The sequence below is a fragment of the Xyrauchen texanus genome, chromosome 41 (assembly GCF_025860055.1).
Source record: "Xyrauchen texanus isolate HMW12.3.18 chromosome 41, RBS_HiC_50CHRs, whole genome shotgun sequence".
Classification (NCBI taxonomy): domain Eukaryota; kingdom Metazoa; phylum Chordata; class Actinopteri; order Cypriniformes; family Catostomidae; genus Xyrauchen; species Xyrauchen texanus.
The window spans coordinates 3,019,353-3,041,308 of NC_068316.1; the positions used below are offsets into that span (position 1 = coordinate 3,019,353).

At 36.9% G+C, this 21,956-nt stretch overlaps 1 protein-coding gene across 1 annotated transcript in view; it reads right to left on the minus strand.

Moving 5' to 3' along the window:
* Window positions 1-21,956, minus strand: part of LOC127634199 (ankyrin repeat and fibronectin type-III domain-containing protein 1-like) — a 97,283-nt gene that overhangs the window by 51,087 nt on the left and 24,240 nt on the right. The window contains exon 3 of the mRNA XM_052113648.1: window positions 1,009-1,049. Coding sequence (XP_051969608.1) covers window positions 1,009-1,049 — 41 coding nt within the window. The remainder of the gene's footprint in view (window positions 1-1,008; window positions 1,050-21,956) is intronic.

Genomic DNA, 21,956 nt, shown 5'->3' on the forward strand with positions numbered 1-21,956 from the left:
ACGTTAAAATACTCACTGTTTCGAAAGTATCGCCACAAGTCGGAACCATTGTAAGTGTTTCTTTCTTATAGAGTAAAAAAACACATTTTTGTGGTAAACAACATTATGCCACAAATGCAATTTATTGAGCCTAATTTATAATGAACCGGAACATCAACGAGCTGTTTACCGATGACCAGAATCTACAACCACTTTAAGATAATTGCTCATGACAGCATGCTAATTAGACCAATTAAAGCCATTATATATCATGGTTTGGGTGGTTTTGTGAAAGCAACTCAGAAAGACAGAACTGAAAGACTCTGTCTGGATCGTTCAGTTCTCATAACTGATCTGGTAACCACGGTAACGTGATGTTATTTTTGATAGGAAGGCTCTCCTACCCCACAAACAAGCAAAGCACCTCTAAAGGACAAACTGCAGCTAATTTAAGATCTTCAGAGCACTAAAGCATTAAAGAGTCGTGTAAGAGGTGAGGTAATATGTAAACGCTTTCTATAAAATGGCATTGGTTGTCAAATTGAAAAGGGGCACCATTTTTTTATATAACAGTTTCTTTCACTCATTGTTTTTTAGATGCTAAATGTGTCAAATATAAATAAATATATTTGCCTTATGAACAATTTATCCAATTGGTGCATCCCTAAATGTCCCCAAAAGAGGTTTTGTCAGACATGGCAAACATCTGGAGACAGGTTTGTCCCCATATAGCTTTGTGAATCAACACACACATTCACAAACAACTCTAATGAGTCTAATACAGTAATCACAGTCATGTTGGGAATACAAATGTTCACTCTAGATTACACTTTGCCTAAAACTAGATTAACTCTCTTTTCTATTATTAGTCATTAGGCCCAATTAAGGTCAAACTGTAAAAGAGTTTGGGATTAATTACTTTCCCTATGCCTGCTAAAGCAATATATTATTATGAAAACTCATTAAACCTTTCCTCAGCATTCTAATGAGTACATGACATCATGAGAACAGAAAGAAAGAGTGTCTTACCTTCTCTGGCGTGTCCCCTTCCGGTCTATGGATCCCAAACTCTGTAAAACACACAGACACAAGATCAGGACAGCAGAAAGAGATACAGTTACCTCATAAATACATTTAACAAAGACTGTTACACTCTGGGGCAATTGATTCTGATTGGTTAATCACATTATTCCCACTAGATTAGATCATTCATTCTAGACAGACAATGCAGATCATTTAACTGGATGGATGTATAGACAGAATGACAGATGTAACGATAGACAGAATGACAGATGTAACGATAGACAGAATGACAGATGTAACGATAGACAGAATGACAGATGGAACGATAGACAGAATGACAGATGGAACAATAGACAGAATGACAGATGGAACGATAGACAGAATGACAGATGGAACGATAGACAGAATGACAGATGGAACGATAGACAGAATGACAGATAGATAGATAGATAGATAGATAGATAGATAGATAGATAGATAGATAGATAGATAGATAGATAGATAGATAGATAGATAGATAGATAGATAGATAGATAGATAGATGTTTTTCAAGACAGACTGATGATGGATGGATGGATGGATGGATGGATGGATGGATGGATGGATGGATGGATGGATGTTTTTCAGACAGACTGGTGATGGATAGATGGATGGATGGATGGATGGATGTTTTTCAAGACAGACTGGTGATGGATAGATGGATGGATGGATATTATTCAAGACAGACTGGTGATGGATGGATGGATGGATGGATGGATGGATGGATGGATGGATATTTTTCAAGACAGACTGGTGATGGATGGATGGATGGATGGATGGATGGATGGATGGATGGATGGATATTTTTCAAGACAGACTGGTGATGGATGGATGGATGGATGGATGGATGGATGGATGGATGGATGGATGGATATTTTTCAAGACAGACTGGTGATGGATGTATGGATGGATGGATGGATGGATGGATGGATGGATGGATGGATGGATGGATGGATGGATGGATATTTTCAAGACAGACTGGTGATGGATGGATGGATGGATGGATATTTTTCAAGACAGACTGGTGATGGATGGATGGATGGATGGATATTTTTCAAGACAGACTGGTGATGGATGGATGGATGGATGGATGGATGGATGGATGGATGGATGGATATTTTTCAAGACAGACTGGTGATGGATGGATGGATGGATATTATTCAAGACAGACTGTTGATTGATGGAAGGATGGATGGATGGATGGATGGATGGATGGATGGATGGATATTATTCAAGACAGACTGGTGATTGATGGAAGGATGGATGGATGGATGGATGGATGGTTTTTCAGACAGACTGGTGATGGATGGATGGATGGATATTTTTCAAGACAGACTGGTGATGGATGGAAGGATGGATGGATGGATGGATGGATGTTTTTCAGACAGACTGGTGATGGATGGATGGATGGATATTATTCAAGACAGACTGGTGATTGATGGAAGGATGGATGGATGGATGGATGGATGTTTTTCAGACAGACTGGTGATGGATGGATGGATGGATGGATGGATGGATGGATGTTTTCAAGACAGACTGGTGATGGATGGATGGATATTTTTCAAGACAGACTGGTGATGGATGGATGGATGGATATTATTCAAGACAGACTGGTGATGGATGGATGGATGGATGGATGGATGGATGTTTTTCAGACAGACTGGTGATGGATGGATGGATGGATGGATGGATATTATTCAAGACAGACTGGTGATGGATGGATGGATGGATGGATGGATGGATGTTTTTCAGACAGACTGGTGATGGATGGATGGATGGATGGATATTATTCAAGACAGACTGGTGATGGATGGATGGATGGATGGATGGATGAATGGATGTTTTTCAGACAGACTGGTGATGGATGGATGGATGGATATATTTCAAGACAGACTGGTGATGGATGGATGGATGGATGGATGGATGGATGGATGGATGGATGTTTTCCAGACAGACTGTTGATGGATAGATGGATGGATGGATGGATGGATGGATAGATGGATATTTTTCAAGACAGACTGGTGATGGATGGATAGATGGATGTATGTATGGATGGATGGATGGATGTTTTTCAAGACAGACTGGTGATGGATGGATGGATGGATGGATGGATGGAAGTTTTTCAGACCGACTGGTGATGGATGGATGGATGGATGGATGCATGTATGGATGGATGGAATTTTTCAGACAGACTGGTGATGGATGGATGGATGGATGGATGGATGTTTTTCAAGACAGACTGGTGATGGATGGATAAATGGATGGATAGATGGATGGATGGATGTATGTATGTATGGATGGATGTTTTTCAAGACAGACTGGTGATGGATGGATAAATGGATGGATAGATGGATGGATGGATGTTTTTCAAGACAGACTGGTGATGGATGGATAGATGGATGGATGTATGGATGGATGGATGGAAGTTTTTCAGACAGACTGGTGATGGATGGATGCATGTATGGATGGATGGATGTTTTTCAGACAGACTGGTGATGGATGGATGGATGTTTTTCAAGACAGACTGGTGATGGATGGATGGATGGATGTTTTTCAGACAGACTGGTGATGGATGGATGGATGTTTTTCAAGACAGACTGGAGATGGATGGATGGATGAATATTTTTCAAGACAGACTGGTGATGGATGGATGGATGGATGGATGGATGTTTTTCAGACAGACTGGTGATGGATGGATGGATGTTTTTCAGACTGACTGGTGATGGATGGATGGATGGATGTTTTTCAAGACAGACTGGTGATGGATGGATGGATGGATGTTTTTCAGACAGACTGGTGATGGATGGATGGATGGATGGATGTTTTTCAGACAGACTGGTGATGGATGGATGGATGGATGGATGGATGGATGGATGGATGGATGGATGGATGGATGTTTTTCAGACAGACTGGTGATGGATAGATGGATGGATGGATATTTTTCAAGACAGACTGGTGATGGATTGATGGATGGATATAGATGGACAGTGATAGAGAGAGAGAAAGATGAATGGATGGATGGATGTGTGTGACATTTGGAACAGTTCATGTGGTCTTTAAAAGGCAACAGCTGGAAACAGGAAGATCACTGCTGTGATTGTGACCTTTACCTGTGTGTGTCTCGCAGAGAGAAAGAGCGCATTGGAGCAAAATATCTATTATGTGGTTTTTAAATAACTTTGCAGACTATGATACAAATCTCTGCCACTCATACAGTTAATTATGCACCTGTTAACATCAGGTAATGGTATATATCATCCTCTGACAATGTGTACATCTGTTCCCATAGGAAAAACCCAGTGTGAGCTACAGTCAGATATTAAGATTTTGAATCACAACAGCGATGTTAATGTTGAATGAAATCACTGAACTTCATAAAAGCAGGTCATTTTGCAACTCAACACTTTCAAACCAGAGAAATTACACAATTTATCAGCTAAATGAGTCCTACAAGCATAACCACTCAATTATAACTTCTCAATAAGATAGAAGTGTACTTGTGGTGTGTGTGTGTGTGTGTGTGTGTGTGTGTGTGTGTGTGTGTGTGTGTGTGTGTGTGTGTATATAAAGAAGACATTATGCATCAGCTTGTTTCTGTAACGCTTCATTATTGTGCTACAGGTAACCTAAAGCTGTTTAACAAATTAGCACTCTAAACACAAATATTTAACACAAGCGCACACACTAAGACCGACATTCCAGTGATCACATACCTGTGCAGCCAAGTCTGACCCAAAATATGGTGCTTCAGGTACACACACACAAAGTAAACCGCGCGCGCTGAATCTGTCTCTCTTTCTCTGTCCAAGTGTTTAATCACAGCCTGTTTCTGTGCTACTGCTGAGTTGGTGTACTTTAATTGTGGTTGCCAGGCGATAAGTTTCACTAACTGTGCAGTGAACAGAAAGAGAGAGAGAGAGAGAGAGAGAGATGGGGGGCGTTCAAAAGGGTACTGAATATTAATTGCTGCCACAATAAAGTTAAACTAAAGGCCAGTAGCACATCACACTTATTGTGATTGTGTGTGTTGCAGAGAAAGAATTAATAATGAATAAGGCACTAGCTTTTTTATTAGCAGATATGGAACATTGTACATCAGACAGAAATTGTGAAGCATACTCGATTCATGTCATATTTTACATCATGCTTTCTTTCCAAGTGTATTTCAGTGATCCGTCTAACCTGCGTTTACCATCTCTTTGATTTTTCATATCTTAAACTGCCTAAAACATCACCTGAAATTAGCAACTTTTCTTGCTATTCAGATTACGTGAAATTGCAACATATTTCTCGCACCCGATATTTGTGTAACGCAGAAGCGCAGGTGAGCAGGAATTAATTAATTCACATCAGCTGTAATTCCCTCCTTTATTCTTTTGATTGGCGCTGTTACTCTTTTACTCCATTGATTTATAGTTAAAATGACACCGTTAACAGCTCCTTTAAATGTCTCTGTCTTCTACCCCTGCGAGACTACCAGCTGAACGAATGCAATTAAAAGCATGATCAGATAAACAGTTCCGATAAGGAGACAGTTGTGCATATTGAAGCATGATATATAAATCCATGATCCAGCACTCGCTACGGTTGACAACTGCAAACTGTGAGAAAGGTTTTCAAGTAATGAATATTTGAATCTGTCAATCGGACAGTGAAACACAATTTCAAGCATCAACAAATGCTAAAATATCCCAATTTGATGGTGTGGTGGCAAAACTGGTAAGATGTGATCGTCTCGGGGGCCTGGGTAGCTCAGCGAGTAAAGACGCTGACTACCACACCTGGAGTCGCGAGTTCGAATCCAGGGTGTGCTGAGTGACTCCAGTCAGGTCTCCTAACAACCAAATTGTCCCTGTTGCTAAGGAGGGTAGAGTCACATGGGGTAACCTCCTCGTGGTCGCTATAATGAGTTCTCGCTCTCTGTGGAGCGCGTGGTGAGTTGTGCGTGGATGCCGTGTAGAATAGCACGAAGCCTCTACACGCACTTTGTCTCCATGGTAACGTGCTCAACAAGTCACATGATAAGATGCGCGGATTGACGGTCTCAGACGCAGAGGCAACTGAGATTCGTCCTCCATCACCCGGATTGAGGCAAGTCACTACACCACCACGAGGACTTTGGGAATCATCTGTTAGAGTGAATGTCACGAAAGATCAGCATGCTGTCGATTTCCTTGAAGCGCTTCTACGGGCACAGAGCCGACATAAAAGCCACTGGTAAGAAACCCCTTTAAGTGTTTTTATTGAAACCTGTTCAGATGTAAAGAGGAGAGTCTCTAGTTTCATTTGATGTGCCGCTTTAAAAGATGCATACATTTTTTGAGCGTCAGTGCGCTTATAAACATGATGTCCACATATGTGGATTTTGGGACATTATTCCCTCAAAAAAAAAAAAATCATAACTTTCAATTCTAACAAAACTGTGGGTAATTTCGCTACATTTTAATATACATTTTGTTACAGTATATTGTATTCTGTTATCACTGTGCAATACAATTCTATTCATTAATATTAATAATTGCATTCCTCTATATTTACTGTGCAATTTCACATTGAGAATAAATGGGTTCATCCAAAAGCTGAAAAATGTGTCTTTCAGAGGCTTTATATGGAGTTAGGATAAAAATAAGGTGCATTTTGAACTGTTCTGAGACCAGTGCAGACAGACAGCACACTGGAGGTTATGTCATTCTCTAAATAGGGAGCAAGGGAGCATCCTATAGCTCTCCTATAACTGTTCTGAGACCAGTGCAGACAGACAGCACACTGGAGGTTAAGTCATGCACTAAATAGGGAGCAAGGGAGCATCCTATAGCTCTCCTATAACTGTTCTGAGACCAGTGCAGACAGACAGCACACTGGAGGTTAAGTCATGCACTAAATAGGGAGCAAGGGAGCATCCTATAGCTCTCCTATAACTGTTCTGAGACCAGTGCAGACAGACAGCACACTGGAGGTTAAGTCATGCACTAAATAGGGAGCAAGGGAGCATCCAATATCTCTCTATAACTGTTCTGGGACCAGTGCAGACAGACAGCACACTGGAGGTTATGTCATTCACTAAATAGGGAGCAAGGGAACATCCTATAGCTCTCCTATAACTGTTCTGAGACCAGTGCAGACAGACAGCACACTGGAGGTTATGTCATGCACTAAATAGGGAGCAAGGGAGCATCCTATAGCTCTCCTATAACTGTTCTGAGACCAGTGCAGACAGACAGCACACTGGAGGTTAAGTCATGCACTAAATAGGGAGCAAGGGAGCATCCTATATCTCTCCTATAACTGTTCTGAGACCAGTGCAGACAGACAGCACACTGGAGGTTAAGTCATTCACTAAATAGGGAGCAAGGGAGCATCCTATAGCTCTCTATAACTGTTCTGAGACCAGTGCAGACAGACAGCACACTGGAGGTTAAGTCATGCACTAAATAGGGAGCAAGGGAGCATCCTATATCTCTCCTATAACTGTTCTGAGACCAGCGCAGACAGACAGCACACTGGAGGTTAAGTCATTCACTAAATAGGGAGCAAGGGAGCATCCTATAGCTCTCTATAACTGTTCTGAGACCAGTGCAGACAGACAGCACACTGGAGGTTAAGTCATGCACTAAATAGGGAGCAAGGGAGCATCCTATATCTCTCCTATAACTGTTCTGAGACCAGTGCAGACAGACAGCACACTGGAGGTTAAGTCATTCACTAAATAGGGAGCAAGGGAGCATCCTATAGCTCTCTATAACTGTTCTGAGACCAGTGCAGACAGACAGCACACTGGAGGTTAAGTCATGCACTAAATAGGGAGCAAGGGAGCATCCTATATCTCTCCTATAACTGTTCTGAGACCAGCGCAGACAGACAGCACACTGGAGGTTAAGTCATTCACTAAATAGGGAGCAAGGGAGCATCCTATAGCTCTCTATAACTGTTCTGAGACCAGTGCAGACAGACAGCACACTGGAGGTTAAGTCATTCACTAAATAGGGAGCAAGGGAGCATCCTATAGTGCGTTCACTCCTAAAATCTGATCAAAAGTTCAGTTTCAGGCTGCAGATGATGTTTGGATCACTCAACATGTTTGACACACATGGGATGATGATCATCAGTACATAGATTCACCATTTATAATGGATCATTTTATTTTAACATGGTTGGCTTTGATTGGATGATGCTGGACATTACTGTGAATCTGAATTAATTATGCTAATTTCTGATGTAATGTCTGTAACGCCTAACAAACATGAATAACCAACAATTTGATGAAAAAAATCTGAATTTCCATAGCTGGTATTATTTAACATTTCTCAACTTAGTCCTGCTGTCCACATATGAGGACATACATTTTTAGGAAATCTATTTACTCTTGTTTATTAGATGCTATTAGTTACCAATCAAAAAGGGAAACGGAAAATGCACACAGCAGTCCCGCTCAGCTCTATCCAGTGATTTTGGCCACTGGCATTCAAAAGTACGGCTTATGTACCAACCATGCTAAATGCATTCATATTTGAGCATATATTGTACACTCGCTTTTGAAATGCATTCCTTTAACTACAGCGCTCCAGTCATAGCTTGGTGTGTAGTATAACTCTATTTCTTTAGTGAACATATTCACAGCCCTTAAGTCTAAATGAGGTTGTTCTAGTAAGAAATGGAAAATTGGAAAACGTCTGCAGTGTCTAATATGAGATGGAAAATGTAAAAGAATCTCTGTGTTCGTTTCCCAAAATCATCTGCAGTTTAGCTCGTCTACACGCACGGCTGTGCACTAATTATAAGAGAAACAGTTCTCCAAAGCATAAGCTAAATAATTGTTGGGACATGCATATATATATATATCTCAGACATGTGCATCAAATACACATTATTAAACGCCATACCTATAACAAGTTAAACGGGTGACAAGGAAATGTTATTGACATAAATGGTTGTCTTAGAACCCACCAGTCAAATGGACACTATGATGTCACAGTGGCGAACATCATGTCCAATTGTTTTAAAAGCATGCCAGTAATATAGCTCATATTACACAAATGAAAGATTGTCATATATTGAGCCAAGCATGTTTACGTCCATTAAATCAGACAATGAACCATAGTGCCGGAAGATCTTGTTTTGACATAGGAAATACTGCCAGTTAATACAGTAGTTTCAACATCATAGGCAGTGGTGGCTCAGTGGTTGAGGCTCAGGGTTACTGACCAGAAGGTCGGGGGTTCAAGCCCCAGCACCACCAAGATGCCACTGTTGGGCCCTTGAGCAAGGCCCTTAACTCCAGGTTGCTCTGGGGGGATTGTCCCTGTAATAAGTGCACTGTAAGTCACTTTGGATAAAAGCGTCTGCCAAATGCATAAATGTCTAAATGTCTAAATATCATAGGCCTCACACGTCACCCATCCCACAGTTCAGAACCACTTAAATGGACAGCGGCTATTAACTAATCTGACCACAAAAGACAACAATCTTAACCTGAATGCACAATAATATTTTTAAACAGACACTGCGCCCTAATGCGAGAAATATAAAACAGACAGAGCATAACACAAGAAAGACATGATCACCACTTCATAGCCTCAGACTAACCAAGTGTCAATAACACAGATTTTTAATAAACACATTAACTTACCTTTGCTTCAACACAAATCCATGCGTCTCTCCTTGCGAATGAACATCTCCGTCACTTTGTTGTAAAGGTCACCCGATTGTTGAAGTTAAAGCCCCTCTTTCTCAATTTATTAAAATTAACTTTGCCAAATCCACGCAGGTCATGCTCACGCTATCTCCATTCAAGCACTTAATAATGCAATAGTTACGTAAACTTGAACGTAAAATCTAGCCTATCAGATAGCGTGACTGCAAGGAGGAGCTGATTTGGTTACTCATTATGGTAAGCCTGCTTACCTTGGCCATTGGTAATAGTGGGCGTGATTCAATGTGAATGAACGTACAGTGTTAATGAAAGCATAACATAAAGTGCCTGTGAAAAATTAATAACTGTCTGTGCTGCACAAGTGAGAGGAAAGATGACGAATTTGAACGAAAATGGTAGTTTATATTAACAATTATATTTAAATATTTCATATTGTTATTACTCTTGTCACCCTTCTGTTAGGTAAGCATTGTTTACCTTGCTTATATATATGTAACGAATGAGGCTGCTATCCCTTCAGCCGACCACCAGAGGGAGCTCTCTCCCGAATACTGACACAAGCCATTTCTTCTGTGGTGACTTCCTGTTTGTACCATATATAAAGCCATGCTTATCCAATGTCACGTTGTGAAGTATTGCCAGTTTCACTGCCTTACCAAGCGTTTATACCATTGTTTACCTTCTTGTTATGACCATTTTTAGATTACCGTTTTGCTCCGTTTGCCTTGTTGGACTGCTGACTTGTGTATCGACTACTTTGCCTTTTTATTCAACTATGTCTCTGCCTAACGTCTTTGATTTGTTTGCTGTGATTAATAAACTTCCTGCATATGGATTCTACCTCAGCCTCCATGTCGAGATCCTCACAATATAGCACTTGTCTAATATCGTGTAGGTCCCCCTTGTGCCGCCAAAACAGCGCCAACCGCAAATAGCGTTCTGAGATAGTCTTCTCAGCATAATTGTACAGAGGGGTTATCCGAGTTACCGTAGACTTTTACAGTTTGAAATACTCAAACCAGCTCATCTGGCACCAACAATCATGCCACGGTCCAAATCACTGAGATTAAAACATTTTCCCCATTCTGATGGTTGATGTGAACATTATCTGAAGCATGATTTTATGCACTGCTGCCACACGATTGGCAACTCTCTCCTCTAAACAATGAAATGTTCATCTGTGTGAGGATGTTGCGGAAACAGGCAGGATGTAAGAATGAATGAACCACAGATCTGCTTTAACATCAACATGACGTGAGTCATTCTAAGAGAGACACGTGCGCTGAAATGTGTGTGCTGAATGGGTGTGGTTAGCAGAATCCACCATGTCTTGTGGTTACTGTGAGCGACTGAATGCTACTCATAAATCTCTGCAGTGTGGCCAGGGTGTGGTCAGGGTAATAGGGCTGGAAGACATGCTGTCATACGCTTGATGAAGTCATTCAGAGACAGACAGATGCCAACCAATGGTGATGGGTCCGGCAGACACTTCTGTTGATTTACTGACTGCTAAAGTTCACATACAGACCCCCCAGATAGTATTTAGACACTTCTGGACAGTTGAGTCACACTTGAAAATTTATGAATGTTACTGCATTAGATAACAAAATATATCATTTGAATCAAAAGGTAATCACTGTCTTCTAAATCATGTGCATTTATTTAAGTTATGTTATAATTATGAATGGTACAGGTCATTTGTGTATTTGACCTCTGAGGGGTGACTTAAGGTCTGACCCATGTCAGGAATGAGTTTATTGTGTTTAAGTTTTAGGTCATTTACTGACACAAATACATTTTTAGCATTCATAACTTATGAATTCATATTTCTATATATTGCTCTGTGTATTTGGACGCATTGTTCTCTTGTCATGTTTGTTAGCCTATGTTGTGTTCTGTCTAATGATGTCACTGTAGGTATTGTTAGGAGTTTTGAGAGTCATGTGACTTAGCCAGAGGAACTGAGGAGAAGAGCACTCTCAATTTATTATTCACCTCTGACCCTTATCTGATGACCAACTGACACTTAGTGGATCCGAATAATCAATGTTATGTCTCTAAATGACAACTTTTGGGTAGAACAAGAGAACACCATGTTTTGACGTTTCTAGAATTATCTGTAATGTTCAACTATCAAACACCTGTAAATATGAAGTTAAATAATTAGCATTTGTATATTGCTATATGTGCACTCATTTCAGTAATTAAGTTAGTTCGAGATTAGATCCTCAGCTCAATTTCTGTTTCTGCCTTTGGAAATGTGAAGAACAGTCAGTCGGTCAGACCGTCCATCTATCTAGAATTAATATCTATATATGGATCTAGAATTCATATCAATCTATATATAGATTTAGAATAAATATTTATCTATCAATTTAATTCATATCTAGCTATTTATCTAGAATATCTATCAATCTATAATTATTATCTATCTATCGATATAGAATTAATATCTATCTAGTTAATATCTATCTGTCTGTCTATTAATATAGAATTAATATCTATCTATTGATCTAGAATTAATATCTATCTATCGATCTAGAATTAATATGTATCGATCTAAAGTTAATATGTATCAATCTAGAATTAATATCTATCTATCAATCTAGAATTAATATCTATCTATTGATCTAGAATTAATATCTATCAATCTAAAATTAATATCTATCTATTGATCTAGAATTAATATCTATTTATGGATCTAGAATTAATATCTATCTCAATCTAGTTAATATCTATCTGTCTATCTATTGATCTAAAATTAATATGTATCGATCTAAAGTTAATATGTATCAATCTAGAATTAATATCCATCTATTGATCTAGAATTAATATCTATCTATCTGTCTATCAATCTAGAATTAATATCCATCTATCAATCTGGAATTAATATCCATCTATTGATCTAGAATTAATATCCATCTATCTGTCTATCAATCTAGAATTAATATCCATCTATTGATCTAGAATTAATATCTATCTGTCTATCAATCTAGAATTAATATCTATCTATCGATCTAGAATTAATATCCATCTATCTGTCTATCAATCTAGAATTAATATCCAGCTATCGATCTAGAATTAATATCTATCTATCGATCTAGAATTAATATCTATCTATCTGTCTATCAATCTAGAATTAATATCCAGCTATCGATCTAGAATTAATATCCATCTATCGATCTAGAATTAATATCCATCTATCGCTCTAGAATTAATATCCATCTATCGCTCTAGAATTAATATCTATCTATCGATGTAGAATTAATATCTATCTATCTGTCTATCAATCTAGAATTAATATCCATATATTGATCTAGAATTAATATCCATCTATTGATCTAGAATTAATATCCATATATTGATCTAGAATTAATATCCATCTATTGATCTAGAATTAATATCTATCTATCTATCTATCGATCTAGAATTAATATCTATCTATCGATCTAGAATTAATATCTATCTATCGATCTAGAATTAATATCCATCTATTGATCTAGAATTAATATCTATTTATCGATCTAGAATTAATATGTATCTATCAATCTAGAATTAATATCTATTTATGGATCTAGAATTAATATCTATCTCAATCTAGTTAATATCTATCTGTCTATCTATTGATCTAAAATTAATATGTATCGATCTAAAGTTAATATGTATCAATCTAGAATTAATATCCATCTATTGATCTAGAATTAATATCTATCTATCTGTCTATCAATCTAGAATTAATATCTATCTATCTGTCTATCAATCTAGAATTAATATCCATCTATCAATCTGGAATTAATATCCATCTATTGATCTAGAATTAATATCTATCTATCTGTCTATCAATCTAAAATTAATATCTATCTATCTGTCTATCAATCTGGAATTAATATCCATCTATTGATCTAGAATTAATATCTATCTATCTGTCTATCAATCTAGAATTAATATCCATCTATTGATCTAGAATTAATATCTATCTGTCTATCAATCTAGAATTAATATCTATCTATAGATCTAGAATTAATATCCATCTATCTGTCTATCAGTCTAGAATTAATATCTATCTATCGATCTAGAATTAATATCTATCTATCAATCTGGAATTAATATCCATCTATTGATCTAGAATTAATATCCATCTATTGATCTAGAATTAATATCCATCTATTGATCTAGAATTAATATCCATCTATTGATCTAGAATTAATATACATCTATTGATCTAGAATTAATATCTATCTATCGATCTAGAATTAATATCTATCTATCTGTCTATCAATCTAGAATTAATATCTAGCTATCGATCTAGAATTAATATCTAGCTATCGATCTAGAATTAATATCCATCTATCGATCTAGAATTAATATCCATCTATTGATCTAGAATTAATATCTATCTATCAATCTAGAATTAATATCCATCTATCAATCTAGAATTAATATCTATCTATCGATCTAGAATTAATATCTATCTATCTGTCTATCAATCTAGAATTAATATCCATCTATCGATCTAGAATTAATATCCATCTATTGATCTAGAATTAATATCTATCTATTGATCTAGAATTAATATCTATCTATCTGTCTATCAATCTAGAATTAATATCTATCTATCGATCTAGAATTAATATCTATCTATCAATCTAGAATTAATATCCATCTATTGATCTAGAATTAATATCTATTTATCGATCTAGAATTAATATGTATCTATCAATCTAGAATTAATATCCATCTAGAATTAATATCCATCTATTGATCTAGAATTAATATCTATATATCCATCTAGAAATAATATCTATATCAATCTATATATCTATATCTATATATACATAATTTCTATCAATCTAGATTTAATATTCATTTATCAATCTAGAATTAATATCCTATATCTATATGAATAGACATTTTGTCTGTCTGTCTGTCTATCATTAAAAAGTCTGCAATCATTCTTTAAAATACTGTACATTTCCCTTGATATTTTATTATGTAATGAAATGGCTTGAACATATTTGTTAAGTGTTGCATAAATGTTCAAATATCTTTTGGGGTCACTTATAAATTGATCCGATCAGTGATTTTTGTTTGTGTGTGTGTGTTTGGTTTATGATGAGGGTGGTTCTCTCTACTGAAGTTCTTTTCTCAATATTGTCTCAAAACAATGACTGTAGCTACAGCAGCACACAGCCAAGACCACAAAAATGCTGGTTAGATCACTTCTACATGTTCTCTCTTTCCCTCTTTCCCTCATGCCTGCCTGTTTATTTTCCTTCATTAGCATTAAACTAGCCATTACACATCAAACACTTCTCTGGCCTCTGCTAATCATGTTTGCATAATTAAGCATGTATGTGTGTGTGCATGCTCTGGAACTTTGTGTTGTAACCAAAAGAATGTTTCAAAGAGAAATGAAAAGAGAAGGAATCCAGACAAAAGGAAATGGGGTAAAGAGTCTATACATTAGTTCTTAACGTGTAGGTCACAATCTAGGGGTCAGAGTTGGGCTGGTTAAGATTGTCTAGTTAGCCTCTGCTGGTGGAAGTTGCAACTACACCATCAGGTTACCAAAAACACCTTTCTCCAGTGACATCCATTTAAAGCCATAGCCGTGCTTTCGGACAGAATAAAATTAGATTTAATCACATACAACGTAAATGCACAGCAAACCCTCTTTTTGGGGGTCAAATCCAGCTCTTGACATATTCCAAAGCGAAATATTTTGTTAACTGTTATTATTGCTGTAACCAATTTTTCATTAACATTAATCTTCATTCAATTGCGGCATTTACTATCGGCAAGATAGTGTAATTATTTTCTCATCCTCATGTTGTTACAAACCCATATGACTTTATTTCCTTCGTGGAACACAAAAGGAGACGTTAGTCAGAATGTTAGTCACGATTTACTTTCATTACATCTTTTTTCTGTACAATGAAAGTGAATGGTGACTGAGACTAACATTCTGCCAAACATCTCCATTTGTGTCATATGGTCATATGGGTTTGGAACAAACTCGAAATGATCCGGAGAGGTCTTGAATATGTAAAAGTGTTGGTCTGTTTACTTGTTTGTTTTCTTTAAACTCGCCTGTGAGTGTGATAGGCACTCTATCGTGTTCTGCACGCAGGGTAAAGAACGATCTCTGATTATTTGCTGACACAAGAGGAAAACTCATTTTGGAGTTGGAGACAGCCTTGGAGACAGACAGAGCGACTGAGTAGGAGAGAGCGAGAGATAGACAGAGAGAGAGAGAGAGAGAGACGGTCTGATTCACACCTCTCCATTCCCACGGTATTTAGTTTGTTTACGTGCCACAGTCAGACACAAAAACAGTCACATAAATGCAGACGTGCACACAACAAACCGCAGTCAATATTTGTGCTTCCAATTATCAGCCAGGAACTACGAACTACTTGCCAACATGTTCCAACACAAAAGGACTTTTCCATTAATCTTTCTCACTGCCTTGATCTCAATTTAGTTTTCATTTAGTGTGCTTTATTGGCACAACAAAAACAATACATGTGCATTGCTGAAGTGTTGCAGAATAGTTGCGTACAATAAAAATGGCAAGTCAAATAGCAAATGGTGCAAGTAAACAAATGATTTTAAAGGTGAATTTCCACTGTTCATTTTTTTAATTCTCATATAATGGCATAATGGACGTCACAGTGAGGCGCTTACAATGGAAGTGAATGGGGCCCATTTTTGGAGGGTTTAACCCTCTGTGGTATGGCGTTGTCTCCAGGCAACATGATCAAATTTGGCTTGCTGAAACAAAAAAACTAAAAATGTCTAATCCATCAGTTCTTTCTTTATCAAGAAGGGAAAAACACAACAGTAACCAAAAATCGCTGAAATGATCTACTTTGAGACATTCTGATTCCTCTTTTGGGAGGTGTGCATATGTGCTGCCGTTCACTGGATGTTTCTTGTTTTTGGTAAATTCTAGAGACCGTTGTGTCTCAAACCAGCCCGTCTGGCACCAACAATCATCCATGCAATTATCTAATCAGCCAATCGTGTGGCAGCAGTGTATACAATCATGCAGATACGGGTCAGGAGCTTCAGTTAATGTTCACATCAACCCTCAGAATGTGGAAAATGTGATCTCAGTGATTTGGACTGTGGCATGATTGTTGGTGTCAGACGGGCTGGTTTGAGTATTTCTGGGATTTTCACACACAACAGTCTCTAGAATTTACTCAGAATGGTGCCAAAAACAAACAAAAAAACAGTCAGCATCAGTTCTGTGGACAGAAGTGCCTTGTTGATGAGAGAGATCATACAGAGAATGGTCAGACAGGTTTGAACTGATAAAGTCTACAGTAACTCGGATAACCACTCTGTACAATTGTGCTGAGAAGAATATTATATCTGATTGCTATTCTGAGATACGGGTTGGCGGTGGTTTGGTGGGACGAGAGGGACCTACACAATATTAGGCAGGTGGTTTTAATGTTGTGGCTGATCGGTGTATGTATGCACGTTTTATAGTAATTATGAAAATGTGTATGTTGTCCTGAGGCAACACTGTAGCGTAATGGAATCACACTAGACCACAAGTATTAGATATGAACGTTTTTTTGTTATAGCCATGATTAAGCCTTTATAAAACATTTTTAAATATATCTAAAATCTTATAGTAAACGTTCTGATTGTATTTAACTGTATAAAATTATATATATATATATATGTTATCTTCAGAGAGAAAGTGACAGTGAGGATGAGGAAGATGGAGGGACAGTCTGGATGACTCAGCAAAAGCAACTGAACATGATTTTTAATGAAATGCAACATCTGATAAATAAATAAATAGATAAATGGGTTTATGTAATTGGATATGAAAATGTATGTTTTCAATAATTTTTTTCATGCAATAAATCAAACAATTAATTTAAATTAATTATAAAATGATAAAACAATTTAATATATATATTTAAAAAAAAAATCATTTATTGATATATATTGATTGTTTAAATATTCAATTTTGAGCTGAAAAAAAAAACATAATTTTTCTCTTTTTTCTTTAAGTCAAAATTAATTTTTGTGTTAATCAACATTATGCCACAAATGCTGTTGATTGAGCTTAACTTGTATTGAACACGGAATATTTCATTAACAAATAAAATAAAAATATTTTTAGTGCAAAATAATGAAAAATGAAATAATATAATGGTACAGAGTAAACTAAAAGCAGTGAATAAAAAGATGTAATATGAAAGGGACAGTTCACCCAAAAAGGAATCATTTACTCACCCTCATGTCGTTCCAAAGTTCTTTATGATTGGTTAAAAAGCATTCAAAGCCGCTGTCGGTTCATTATGATCTGATGAATGAACTCGCGTCTCATTTGGACTTAATAACGCACCGTCGATTGTGATAAGACGTGCCAGTGTTATAGATATCCCCATCTTTGATATTTACATTAGGCACTGTCACTATGGTTACAGCTGTCAGAATACAGGCTTGACTTCAGTTGTTCGTTCATGCAGACAGTATTCAAGCCGCTACTGTAAGCTGTTGTTTGAACAGGACATTTAAAAACTCACACCTGTAAGTAAACACTGACTGTGTGAAAGGTGTGGATTAGAACTTCATGAGGCTGAATAAATGATGACAGAATTTGTAAGTAATTAAGAAGGATAAACTATTGGTGTTTATTAATATCTCTGTCTGTTAATGCATTCACCAGTGCAGTTTATTTCTGAGTCATGGTTGGTTAAGTGACATCTAGAACTCAAACCTGCTGACTACCTGAACCTTAAGCACTCTCTCTCTCTCTCTCTCTCTCTCTCTCTCTCGTCTCTCACACACACACACACACACACACACACACACACACACAGATGCAAACACACTCACACATGCATGGCATTTCGGAAGAAAATACCACAGACCCCACAGCTCAGCAGAGCTAATAAATAAAGGGGTCTGGGCGCCACCTCAAACTTTCCCAGTGCTTGTGTAAGAAAACTGAGGGGGCGGGGCTCTAGGGAGAAACACACGGGTCTAAAGTTGCATCACCAGAGCATCGCTCTCGCTCTCTCGCTCTCTCGCTCTCTCTCTCTCTCTCTCTCTCCTTTACTGGCTGTCTATCTGTAACTTAAACTCTGAGCACGCTCTGTGACCTCAGTGAGAGGTGCTGCTGATGCTATAATAAAAGAGACAGTGTCCCCGTCTCTGAGCTTTGGTGCATATCTGCATACATGTGTCAGTATAATCTCACCACAAAATGAGAATTCTCTCATATTTACTCACCTTCACGTTGTTCAAAAACCTGTATGACTTTCATTCTTTAAAGAGAGTTAAAATGAGATGTTTGGCAGAATGTTAGCGTCAGTCACCACTGACATTCATCTTTTTTTTTTTTTCTCCATACAATGAAAGTGAATGGTGACTGAAGGCCAATGTTTACTTGGGGTCTCTGCGTACTGCAAATGGGGTCATCTGCACAATACTGTCCGCAGAAGTCCGATTCATTTTTAGAGAATCGGTTCGTTTGGATGCTTTGTTTCATTAAACCAGTTCAAATCCACAACTGAATCATCAGACATCCCTGTGTGTCATTTTCACTGTTGGGACGGTTACTTTTGAAATGTATTCCGCTACAGATTACAGATTACATGCTGTAAAATGTCATTTGAAATGTATTCCGTTAGATTACTCAAAGTCAGTAATGTAATCTAAATACTTTGGATTACTTCTTCAGAACTGGTAGATTTTTTTTCACTTGTTTTGGCTATAAACAAGTGAATAAAATAAGTCACTTTTATATAAGCAGTTTTGCTTCTCAAGTAATTTTTTTTATTGTTTTAAGGATTTTTTTTTTTTACAGAAAACAATTTTTACATTTTCATTGAGAATAATATTTTTGCAGTAAATCTTTGCTCTAAAATCAAAGGTCTTACTTGAGAAATAATTATCATAGAGTAATAGAATTAATTATAAATATAATTGCGTCTTGTAACACGCATGTAAAGGCAATGAATAGCATTTTAGCTTAGCATAAAGCTAAATGTTCACATGACAATTTGCTAATAAAGTAATTACGTTACAAGTTACTTTATGAAAATTATATTATATTATATATATATATATATATATATATATATATATATATATATATATATATATATATATATACACACTGTATATAGTAAATACGCTTACATTTTTAAAACAAAAACATTTTTGTTCTTGAAATAAACTTACGCTTCCTTTCACCAAGGATATATTAAATTGATCAAAAATACTCCCAAAATCATTAATTGCCAATTAATATTACGGTTTGAAATAATTGTTTTAAATGGTATTTATTCCATTTTTTCTTTACCCGTGTTGGCAAACATGTACAGTGTCATCTATTCCTTACAAAAGCTTGCTAAAGTGCTAATTTGGTACTCAAGAAAATTTTTGCATTATTAGAACAATTGAAAATGGTTACGCTAACATGCGGAAATCACAATACAGTGTTGTTTTTCCCCATTTCATGATGTATTGAGTTCTTACGAGTTGATTTAGACTTGCAAGTCAAATTTTGGTTTTAAAAATAGGCAAAAAGAAACATTTCTTCTGAAAGTCTATTGTTCTGTATATGTATTATTGTATTACAATTCTTGCGCCACTCCTGTTCAACCTGTATATGCTCCCAATGAGCCAAATAATGAGAAAGAACCAAATTGCTTACCACAGCTATGCAGACGACACACAGATCTACTTAGCCCTATCACCTAACGATTACAGCCCCATTGACTCCCTGTGCCAATGCATTGATGAAGTTAACAGTTGGATGTGCCAAAACTTTCTTCAGTTAAACAAAGACAATACTGAAGTCATTGTGTTTGGAAACAAAGATGACGTTCTCAAGGTGAATGCATACCTTGACGCTAGGGGTCAAACAACTAAAAATCAAGTCAGGAATCTTGGTGTGTCTCTAGAGTCAGACCTTAGTTTCAGTAGTCATGTCAAAGCAATAACTATATCAGCATACTATCATCTGAAAAATATTGCAAGAATTAGATGCTTTGTTTCCAGTCAAGACCTAGAGAAACTTGTGCATGCTTTCATCACCAGCAGGGTGGATTATTGTAATGGACTCCTCACTGGCCTTCCCAAAAAGACCATAAGACAGTTGCAGCTCATACAGAACCAGAAAATATGAACATATCACACCAGTCCTCAGGTCTTTACACTGGCTCCCAGTTACATTTAGGATTGATTTTAAAGTATTATTACTGGTATATAAATCACTCAATGGGCTAGGACCTCAATATATTGCAGATATGCTCACTGAATATAAACCCAACAGATCACTCAGATCATTAGGATCACATCAGCTAGAAATACCAAGGGTTCACTCTAAGCAAGGAGAGTCTGCTTTTAGCTATTATGCCGCCGCAGCTGAAACCAGCTTCCAGAAGAGATCAGATGTGCTCCTACAGTAGTCACATTCAAATCCAGACTCAAAACACATCTGTTTAGCTGTGCATTTACTGAATGAGCACTGTGCCACTGTGTGTCCGACTGTTTGTACTGGATTTTATTTTATATTCTAAACTGTTTCAATTATTCTTATTTTTTTTTTATTCGTATTTTAATCTCTTCTATGTAAAGCACTTTGAATTACCATTGTGAATGAAATGTGCTATAGAAATAAACTTGCCTTGCCTAGAGAGATGAACGCTATTCCATGCATTACTGCTACGAAAAAAGAACCTCTAACCAGGATAGAGAGGGAACTGTATGGCACAACAAAAAGTCTCTAGTTTGAGAAACGGACCTAAACACGGGTCCTAAACTAGCAGCTTCTAAATACCAAGGACCTGCACTGCTGCAAGAGGATTCTTGGACAAACGGAACATTAAGAATGCAACATTTATTTAAATAGTAACGGCCATTTGTAACATTCTAAATGTCTTTAATCATCTCTAAACTACATAATGTGCATTGTGACTGAATCACATTCCTTTTTCAGGTTTATTCTATTATAGAAGCTATTAAGTTAAAATACTGTACAAAACGAATATAATGCAACATCATAGAGGAAATGTGTCCTGTATGATATTGCAGCAATAATCCAGATATGGAATGAGATAATTAAACAAACTGTTTTCCACTCATACATGCCAACTGAATAAAATAAGGCAAGAATAAACATTTCACACAGCGTTTAGTGAGAGATATGATTGATTCAAACACTGAAAGAAGCTGTTCTGTATATGTATTATTGTATTACAGTTGTAATAATGAAGTCTTAATT